At 45.1% G+C, this 11203-nt stretch overlaps 1 protein-coding gene across 1 annotated transcript; it reads right to left on the bottom strand.

Moving 5' to 3' along the window:
- Positions 1 to 6414: 6414 nt before the first annotated feature.
- LOC101767648 (transcription termination factor MTEF1, chloroplastic) lies at positions 6415 to 7987 on the bottom strand. The gene has a single exon (XM_012845658.2). It carries the CDS (start codon positions 7741 to 7743, stop codon positions 6481 to 6483), a length of 1263 nt encoding a protein of 420 aa, XP_012701112.2. The 5' UTR covers positions 7744 to 7987; the 3' UTR covers positions 6415 to 6480.
- Positions 7988 to 11203: the final 3216 nt, after the last annotated feature.

Genomic DNA, 11203 nt, shown 5'->3' with positions numbered 1-11203 from the left:
TGATGGATTAATTAGGCTTAATAGATTCGTCTCGCGATTTAGCCTAGGAGTTGTGCAATTAGTTTTGTAATTAGACTATGTTTAATACTCCTAATTAGTGTCAAACATCCGATGTGACAGGTGTTAAAATTTAGCACCTGCTATCCAAACACGCCTTAAAAGTCTGCTAATAGTAGGAGACATGTTAAAGAAAAATCGCATTATTTAACATCAAACAGTTGCTAACTGCTTCCGCCGCGACTTAAAAGCTCCAAGCTAAACCATATGCGATCGTTCATTTCTGCAGTTGCAACAACACAACATTTAGTGTCACGAGCAGAAGCTGCCAAGTTTTGCTGAATGTCACGGTATGAACTACTACCATTGAAGGGGATTTCATGATAACAGGACTGGAGGGAACTGGAGCTGAGCCTATCAAAAGGTAACAAGAGGTACCACTCATTATCTTGAAATCTCGTATTTTGCAGGGAACTGAATCCTATTTTTATTTCAAGACATATATACGTTAGTCTAAAATTTAATACCAAGCCTCAAACTGAAAGGCCTGAGTCCAGGAGTGAGCGAAAAATGTTAATTCAAGTTTCTCTGTCAACACTGGGAGAACTCGTACAAGACAAACTGCACAGTTCAGAAATCGATGTATAGTGTAGCTTTTTAGCTACAGGCCTACAGCTTGAATGTTGCCATTCCAGTAGTACAAACAGCCAAAAATTAATAAACCGCACACAAGAGACAATCAGACAACAATTTTTCTACTGGGAACCTGATCGAAATGGCATTTGGCTGTTCAGCTCGCCTTGCAGCAACGGGATGGTTCAAAACCATTTCAATGTACAGCCAAAAGGTAAGCCGTAAGCCAGCACTCATGCAGATCAGCAGATGTACTAATTTATATCTGATTATCTTTAATTTTCTCCGAGCTGAAGAAAACGATCACGGATTCATGGTGCAAAGATGGAAAACTGACCATGCAAGGAACTACTCTAAAAGAGAATCAAACACAGAAGAAACTGATGGATCTATTTCAAACCGAACCATCATTCTGGATACCACATACACCTAACACTCATGAGGTGATGCACAAATATAGCTGTAAATCTGTAAGTTACAGTCAAATACGCATGTCGAAGTGCAAAAGCTAAGGACCCTACATCTCTTTCCACAATTCCAGTACTTAATATATACACCATCTTCAAACAGTAAATATGGTGAACAGTTCCTAATAGACATAAAAAAAACTACCAAAGGTTACTCAGTGAAGATAAAGAGCATTACAACATATGGCATCAGCAAGACCTGGATGGATATCCATACGAATATTTGTATACCTGGATCAAAACCACTCGTCAGAAACCGTGAGCATTGTGCAGAATTTCTGGTCTTTCCATGTCAATCCTTTCTCCTGGAGTATCTCTGTTATATAATGCTGTCGTGCCAAACAGAATTCTAAGCAATACAGAAGAACTGTGGTTCTGCCTAGTATGTACTTGGCTTAAAAGCAAATTAGAAATCACCATGTCAGGAAGTCAACACACCGTGAAACCTCAGCAGCAACGAGCTCATTCTCACCATGCTGGCCATCCCAGCATTGGACAAACTGAGGGACAAACCCAGGCCATAGTTTCCAAACTTAAGCCCACCTCTGTGGCCACCACCTGCCTGAACATTAGCAAGTTGCCAGAAAATGTCGTAGGTTTTCTCACAGACCAATCGATGAAAAGTTCTGGAATAAAAATTACATTTTCATCCTAACCAGGAGAACTCCATCAAACTGATCTTGAGGAAAATTTTGACAGAAGTCTCATGACTTCGAATCAGAAAACCAAAGGAGAAAACGCACATGCAGAAGACCGCTCTATGAGCAACATCTATAAGTAACCAAGTATGGTGACTAGGCTAATCATAAAAAATGGTAATATTAACATGCACATCTATACGCGGATACGCCTAAACTGATGATGTACATATTAAAAGGAACTAGGTGACCAAAAAGACAGTTCTCATTTCTAGATTCATCAGCTATCAAAATACTTCAGCAGATTCAAGTTTGGAGGAACAAATTCTATTAAAGCAAGTAGCAGGCAAAATCATTAATGTTTATAAAAGCAGTACAAGAACAGCAATATAGATCTGGACAAGATAATTCAAAATCCTTCAGAGACATCAAGGTATAAGCTTAGATCTTGCCTAAATTAAATCAAATAATATATTAATGTACCAATATATGTCAGTATAAGAGGCACTGGGCATTCAATCAACATGTCCATTTCAAGCTCTCATGATTTGATCACAACAGGAACTTCCCCTGCATAGGCAGCAGCATAAATGCTGGCCAACCCTGGTACACTCTCCTTGTGACAGTCAAGGAACTCTGTGAATCTCTTCTCATTTAAACGAACCACGCTGAAACAGTCAAAAAAAAATTTCACAAACCCCTGTGACTTCAGAACCTTTATGACATAATGACGGGGCATCAGCCGCCTTGACTTCAGAACCTCTGCAGGAAAAAACATTAAGATTCGGAAAGCAGCTAACAAGAGCAATATAGAGCCAGATCAGATCATTCAAAATGCTTCAGAGACATCAGGTAATAAGCCTAAACACACAATCTGTAACCTTGCATTAAGTGACATGATTAAAAAATGCTAATGTACCAATTTATGGCAGCTTAAGGGGCAGAACAGGTGACCATTATTCCCATTCAAAGCTCTCACAGTATGATTTCGGAAGGAACTTTCCCTGCACAAGCAGCAGCATAAGCACTTGCCAGCCCTGGAACACTCTCCTTGTGGCGCTCTAGCATCCTTTCCGTAAACCTCTTCTCAGTTAAAAGTTAAAAGAAGCCACGTAGTTAGGGCCAGTTTGACCAAGCTCCGTGGGGCTCCGGCTCCTACACTGTAGCGAGGCCCCAGGAGCTAGAGCTGGAGGAGCCACAGGCGGCTGTGAGAGGGAGGGAGAGGAGAGAGAAAAACAATTGAACAGGGATCCGTCAGAAGGAGCCGGAGCCAGGAGCCAGGAGGAGCTGTGCCAAACTGACCCTTAAAGTCAATATCCTTTTTCACAAGCCCCTTTGCCTTCAAAACCTTGATGACATAATGCCGGGGAATTAGCCGCTTCTCCAGGCCGTAAATGAATAGGCGCTGCCTGCGCACTATGAACCCTGGCTCCAACCCGACATCCACCTTCAGGAACTCCACCGTGCGGCCCAGCTTGCCCACTGAGGTAGTCAAAAGGGTCGGTATCTGGCATACTGCAATGGCCAACTCGGACTCGGAGCATCCAAGAGCCTTCTTCAAGAAATCCATTTTCGCACTAATCGTTCTGGGATTCAGGTTGTGGACGGTCTGCAGGGCTCGCTTGAACATCCCAGCGTTGCGGGGCACGCCGAGCTTGTCGGCACGAGCCACCATTTCCTTGACACGCTCTGGCTCCTCGGTGAACAGAACCCCAACACGCGAGCAGAGGGTGGCAACATCACGAGGAGTTAGGCCACACTGCAGCAGGAGCTCTATGTTGGGCTTGACCACATTGTCAACGTGTGTGGAAAGGAGGTAGCCGCTGCTCCTGATCGCGGTGTGCACATTGTCGTATGAGCCGAGGAAGGAGAGATAGAACGCGAGCCGGGAGACCATGAGGGGGCTGATTCTGGGGAAGATGGTCATGAAGCGGGAGATCTCAGCAGGCGACAAGCCAAATTCTCGAAGCCGGGCGAACTGCGGGGTTAGGGTTTTGTCGACACTGCAGCAGAGGAGCCGCGCGGTCCCTGGTGATTGCGGTGGCGGCGTCGGCTTCGGATACGCCGGCTACGGTGAGGAAGGCGCGGACGGCGTCGGGCTTCTCGGGTGACTTGAGGTGGGGGAGGTACTTGGAGGCCTTCCGGGCCTGCGCTGGCGTGAGGCCGCATGTGTCGACGAGGTAGTCCTCGACGACGAATCGGCCGGAGCTGGTGCTGAAGAGGTGGCGGTGGTGAAGGGGGTTGACGGCACGGAGGGCGGGAAGAAGTCGCTCTTGGAGTTGGTGGCGCAGCATGGAGGCGGAGGCGGAGGCGGCGGTGGCGCGCGTGGATGCGCCCGCGTCCGGCCGACGGAGGATCGGAATGGACCAATGGGGTGGGGGTTGGGGTTTGATTCAGTCCGATATCTTGGATTTTCCGAACGGTAAATAGATAGGGCGTCCGATACTCCGACAAAAATGGGACACCCCATCGTAGCGACTATGTTGCGGTGTGATTTTTCTTTTTTCTTTTTGTTGCGACAGTCACGCGATGATGTTTCAACGTGAGAGGCGCTCCAACCCTAAAGGATGAATGTTACGGTGGAATTTTCAATATGTATTTTTATTACGATAAGTACATGACGATGTTGCAGAAGATTTCAGTTGAGTATTAATATTGCAATAATTATTTTAAAAACAACTGTATGTTGCAAAAAGTTATTCTAGATATTTTAATAGTTGATTTATCATGTTGCACCTTTTTAGTCTAATTAACTAATTCGTTTTGTTTCATAGATATTTTTATTAAAAAAGATTTTATGATGTTACAACTGTAGTTTTAAAATATTATGATTATAATTTTTAAATGTTCAAAAAGGTATGTGTTGATGTTGCAAATTTTATTTCTGCTTGCTACCACTCTTCGCTGATGTTGCATGAAACATTTGTATCATGTTAGGGCGGGATTTTCTATTCTACAATCGAACGGTATAGTCATTTTAATACATGTTTTTTGTTATATGGCAAGTAGTGATATCTAGTGTTGTAGTAGTTTATTTTCAATCTTGCGATGGAACACCCGACGAAAATTTCCATCGGATGTCCACCAGGCACTAGCATGTCCGCTTTCCCGAATGGAAGTCAGATTATTTCGATCGAATGTTCGGAGCTGCGTTCAGCGGCGGTGGCGGAGTGGTGTGGAGGGGCGCAACTGAACCAGGTGTGATTTGGTCCTGAGGTCCTGACGGCCAAATTGTGCTGGTCATACTCACCAGTCTGTATACGGTTCAAATCAGACGATTAAAATCTATCCAATGCTTACTACTTCACCAGTCTGACACGAGGCAAGTTTGTGCAAAAGAAGTTGGGTTCCTTCAAGTATTAACTGTCCAGAAACTCTGACAGGCTGCTTCCTGCTTCCTTTCTTTTTGAAATAACTTGCTTCCTTTCAGACCATACATGATGCATCCTATTTACACTTTCGACGAGCCATCCAAAAGAGTATCTATACCTCACAGAGTCACAGTCTCACTCTGCATTCCACCAAGGCTCCAAGCCTCCAGCGACAACAGAAATGAGAATTAATTTCAGGGTCATCATCCAGGAGAGACACAACATTTTTGTTAAATGGAAAAGGCACGATGAAGCAAGGCAGCGCTTAGCACTTCAGCAGACCCCCAGCCGGAGCTCACCACAAGTCCACAATCAACACACCAGTACAAGCAACTTGCCAGAGCTATATTACATTTTGCTATCAGGAACACATAGCATCTCCATTCTCCATCAGCGTGAGATCCTCTTGCCGCCGGCCTGCTGATCGTCTAACAGGCTAACAGCTCACTTGCCACACATGCATCCTGTAAAAGTAGCTTGTGTTCTAACTTCTAAGCTCAGTACATACTACAGACTTGCCCAGCAAACAGCTGCTACACCTACAAATAGGCAATATGGGCTTTCTTGTTTTTTTACCCGCACCTTATAACTATAACAGGTCATATGATTAAACATTTGTGGATGCAATGTACCCCCAATATACAGCACACAACATTCCACATGTATTTGGTATGGAGATAATTCATAAATAGTCAACAACCTGCTTATCCACATAAAATGGTCTTATTTAGCTCAGTATGCTTTCATCATTCCCTCCTGTGTTACTTTCCCAGATAATGGCGGGAGCTCTGCCTTGCATTATATAATGACAGAAGTTACAACTATGGAAATTAGTCCCAGAAAAAGGATGGAAACAGCAGTCAAAACATCCGTTTGAGCTATAACAACAGCAATTCCAACTCAAGGACAACAGTGGCAACAAGAACATGCATTGAGCTGGACAGCTGGAGCATGTTGATTGCTATTGTAACACTCTAAATGTTAAAAAAACTAAAGTTCCAACAAAGCAATGAAACGAGTCCCTTGCCAAAGAAGGATATTTCTACTAAACTGAGAACGATGCGCAGTGTTACATAATACATGTCAAAATTCATAAGGTGTATTGACTACATACTAGTATACTACATAGCAGTAAGCGGTCAGTATCGTACTAACATAGTCAGATCTATAATTCATCAGCCATATAATAACTTAGCAGGGAACCAAATTTAGTTCTTCTGGGCACTTCAGAGATATTAACGTGCAAGCATAATAACAGAATGAGTACTCTGATAACCATATATCCTGTCTAAAGCGAAAAGGCAGATATCACATCAACAGATATCAACTTGCAAGACATAACTGATATCCAACATTTCTAGTTCAAAATCTCAGTCATAGTTCAGTGGCTACATGGCCTCTACAAGCAGAGGCGTAAGCTTCTATGAGCCCTGGAACACTCTTGTTATAAGGGAGAAGGAACTTTTCAACAAAAACCTCTTCTGTTGTACAAATTGTGCTGAAAAAGTCAATCTCTTTGCTCAGAAACCCCTTTGCCTTCAGAATCCTTAAGACACAATGCCGGGGCATTAGCCGCCTTTCAATGCTATAACCGAACATTGCTGGTCTGTGCAAGACGTACGAAGGTTCCAATCCAACCTCCACCTTCAGAAACTCCACAGTGCGGCCTATCTTACTCTCTGAATATGTTAGAATTGCTGGCATCTTGCGCACCGCATAGCCCAGCTCAGCCTCAGAGCATCCGATAACCTTCTTCAGGAAACTGAGCTTTGCACTGAGCCTCCCAGCATTTAAACCGTAGAGGGTGAGCAGGGTATGCTTGAACATCAAAGAGTTGCGTGACACACCGAGCTCCTCAGCACGCGCTGCAATTTCCTTCACACGCTGTGGCTCCGTCAGGAGGATCCTCGAGCGCATCAAAAAGTGCTTGCCAATATCATAGTCAGTCAGGCCACACTGCTGCAGGAATGCTATGTTGGGCCTCACAACAGTCTCAAGGTCTGAACGGAGGAGGTAGCTGCTCCTGTTTAGGGCGGAGTGCACCCTGTCAAAAGATCCCAAGAATGAGAGGTAGAACGCGAGCCGGGAGATCTTGACAGGGCTAAATAAGACTTCAGGGGCGACGGTAACGAGCCGGGAGATCTGGGGAGGCGAGAGGCCGATTTCGCGGAGCTGGGCGATGCGGGGGGTTAGGGTTTCATCCACCTTGCAGCTGAGGAGCGGCGGGTAGCTGACGATTGCCGCAGCGACGTCGGCTTCGGCGAGGCCGATGCCGGCGAGGAAGGCGCGCACGGCGTCTGGCTTGACGGGGGAGCTGAGGCGGGATACGTACTTGGAGGCCTTCTGGGCTTGCGCTGGCGTGAGGCCGCAGCTGGCGACAAGGTAGTCGTTGGCGAGGAATCCGGTGGGCGGTGTGGCGGCGGCGGCGGCGGCGTTGGTGGACAGGGAGAGACGGTGGAGGGAGGTGGCTGGGAGAGGGGCGGCGGCGCGGAGAGCGGAGAGGAGGCGCGGTTTGAGGCTGAGCATTTCGGCGGCGGCGCGCGCAGAGGCGGTCGCGGTGCCCGACGCCCCGACCCCGTGTGTTGTCGGCTCGCTTGGGCCGGGTTTGTGAGCTTGGTTGGCTTGCTGCCGGCCCATTAACGCTACAAGGAGCGCGGGCCCGCGGCGTCAGCGGCGCGGTGGATTTTTGGTTCACCACGTGCGGTCAGGCTCAAGCCTCAGTCCGGGCGGCGCGGGGAAAAGCTGCTCGCCGCCGGCAGGACGACGGGGCCTCTGTCCGGGCGGCGCTGGCGGGTGGCGGCCGGTGGCAGGTTTCGCCGTGAAATAAACGGGGGCGCCCGCTGGTGAGGTGCCGTTAGGGTGCTCTGCTCTCCCATCATAGGTACGTTCGCTGCTCTGTCTCTGTCTGGCCTTCTCGAGATGCAGAAACCATTCTCTCGGACCGGGGCTATGGCTACCGTATGGTTGCTGTGACCCAGGGCAAAAGGCTGCCTGATCTCTGATTAAACGGCAAGTTTTGTGTAGCCATTTTTTCAGTATTGGTTTTGGAGGAAGAGCTGTAGTCGAAGTTCAGGGTTGGAAGAACAGAATCTAGTTGTTCAGGACAAGGTATTTTCAACAGCAATTGTGACACATGAACAGAAATATCTAGTTTCTCAACTTTAATCTTGGACTCAACTGACTACTCCATTCCTAGACAAATCGACTTCCATCTTATTCCTGTCCTACAGAGTATACTACTCTTGCTTACAAGTAGTCCTTGGAAGCACACACATGGAGTCCATGCCTGCATTTGAAATTGCTCACTGATGAACTTGGCAACCAATGACCAGATCCATGCTTCTTGTTTGTTGGTGCGGTGACAGCTGACAGCTTATGCTCGCTGCTGTAGTTTGATTCTAGTATAAGCCGTCAAGGGAGCCCTTTGATCTCAGACTTCCATTTCCCAATCCTGAACGGTGAACTCCATTTCCTCAAGTAGTTAGTTATTAAGGATTGTGTTATGACTTTTCTGAAATTTGGATCACAAATCTATATCTCGTAAAGGAAATAGTCTTTAGACCTTTATTTCATTTTCCTAATTCTTGCTTTTTGCCATGGTAACTTCAGTCATGTAGGATGAGGATTCCTGGGCATATACATGATCTTCTAGGAGTTGATGTCATGTTTCCTGGTCTTTAGACTGTATCTGTGATGTATTTTTTTGTGTTTTTTCTCAGATTTATGCCAGTTCTTAGTTCTTCTGAACAATATGCTCTGTGCATCTGAAAAAAATGGAGTTTGCTGCATCTGTGCATCTGCGCTGTGTTCTGCTTCTTGTGCCTGCTCTTGAGGCTAGCTTCAAGTTTGAAATAATAATATATCCCTAAGTGCTTGCACAGGGACAACTCAAACAATTGAACAGAGCGTGATGATGCTAAGAGAATTTCATTAACTCTATTCTAAATGGGAAAATAGTTTTAACAATGCATCTTTTATACTCTTAAGTTTGCAATTGTGGTAGGAAGCTACAAGAGCACAACACCATAAATCATGCGATTAGCTCACAAATCAGAACAGGTGTTCAGATAAGCATGCTCCACTGGAGTTGGCTATGGGAGTTCAATTGATACAGTAGGGATGGACTTAAAGCTGGGCATGGGTGTTCAATTGAACTGCATCCCCACTCCAAGTCCCAAATCCTATGGCATAACCTGATACCAGTCAATCTTGTCTGCATGGCCGAACCAGAACCATGGATAGGTTTACCACTCAACTATGCATCAATAACATCAATAAGTAACTAACGATGGACAGAAACATTGGGATTTGATTGCTTATAGCAGGCAAGAGAATTCTTGAACATTTTGGTTCAACATCAAAATGAAAATTCAGTATATCTCAGTGCATGGAGGGTTTACAACTTGAATTACATATATCACATATGCTTTCATTGTGGCCATGAGTCAAATTAATGGTGAGGCATAACTCACAGAACACCCTATTGTGAAAGATGTTCCGATTGGTGAGGCATATAGAATGTCACAACCATATAGAATCCCTTTTACACTTCAGTTCTCAGTTACTTGTACTGTTCTAGTTACTGCAGGTAGGATCAAGACTTTGAAAGGTATGAGTAGTGTGTTCCACAAATGTTAAATTTTGGCACCTAGAATTTAAAGATAACAGTGGAGGATATTCTAAAACATGTCTTGTGCAGTTGTGCTCAGCTTTAGTAGAAATTGTATACTTAGTAGTTGCATTGAGCATTGTCTCCAAGCAGTTGTGCTCAGCTTTAGTCGAAATTGTATATTAGATTATCACTAGTTGCATTGAGCATTTGGCCTTTTCTTTTTATATATTTTTTAAGGTGATAAGTACCTTGCTTTTTGCATACCAGGTAGCACAATGAAGGTCAAGATTCTTCAGTGGCATGCGGTAGCTTCTTGGACGTGGGATGAGCAAGATGAGACATGTGGCATATGCAGGATGGCATTTGACGGGCTGCTGCCCTGACTTAAGTTCCCTGGTGACGATTGCCCGCTCATCTGGGGTGCCTGCAACCATGCTTATCATCTTCACTGCATATTGAAGTGGGTCAATTCTCAAACATCTACACCCCTTTGCCCCATGTGCCGTAGAGAGTGGCAGTTTAAGGGCTAAGTCACAATGACGCATCTGGAGCTGTATTATCACCAAGCAGCTTTCATTTCTCCTTGGAGAATGCTGTATTGTTTGCTAAAAAGTACAAATCCTGATTGTCAGCACCTGCTTAAGTGACCCTGTGTATGTTTGAGTTTGTAACCAAGCAAGTGAAGTGATAAACTTTCTAAAGGCTGAGCTTCCTGATCTTATCGCAAGTTTGTTTGTTCTTATTGTTAACCTTCTGAAGAATTCCAAGTGTCAAGTGCCAACCACAGCTAAGCAATGGCAGCGCTGCATTCAGCTCGGCATCTTAAACTTGATGCTGCAGCTGTGTCACCGTTTGGACTCCCCTCCATGTCATGGTCTTCTTGATGGTTGCCGATCTGAACTTTGGATGACATAGTAAATATAATTGCTTGATCTCTGGGATCAGGAGCAAGGATTATATATAATAATAGTACAGGGCAATAGCTAGGTCCTAGATAGATGCGCTTGCGTGCACGTCGGACGTTTCATATCATGGATCGATGGAGGTTAGTGTTGAGAACTTGAGATTGAAGTCTGCGTGCATGGTACACGAAGAGGATCCATCAAGCTATCTGGATTTAATCTAAACGACAAGTACACTTGAGGAGGGGAAGAAGAAACTAAAGGCAAAAATGACTTTTCTTATTAGTCTCATGCCATCATGGAGCACCATGTTAGTACAAGGACAAGTTTGACTAAAAATGAAAGTTGAGGGACTAGATTGGCCGATATAAAAGTTGAAGGACGAACTTGACCCACGGTGTAAAGTTCAAGGGCAAAAATGCCTATTTTGCCAAAACCAAACTGAATGCTGTTCTGGTAGAGTAGTTTATGTGCTACATAACAAGTTAACAATTTCAAACAACATGACAAAATCAACACCAGATTTTGTCTGTGTGTGTGTGTGTGTGTCAGCGTGGGCGTTCATATGCGTCATCATCATTGG

The sequence above is a fragment of the Setaria italica genome, chromosome I (assembly GCF_000263155.2).
Source record: "Setaria italica strain Yugu1 chromosome I, Setaria_italica_v2.0, whole genome shotgun sequence".
In the NCBI taxonomy this organism is placed as follows: Eukaryota; Viridiplantae; Streptophyta; class Magnoliopsida; order Poales; family Poaceae; genus Setaria; species Setaria italica.
Note: the sequence above shows the minus strand (reverse complement) of the source record. Positions and strands in the feature narration are given on the sequence as shown.

Excerpts from the sequence above, each read along its gene's own strand:
- LOC101767648 (XM_012845658.2), bottom strand. The coding sequence starts at position 7,743 with ATGGGCCGGCAGCAAGCCAACCAAGCTCACAAACCCGGCCCAAGCGAG.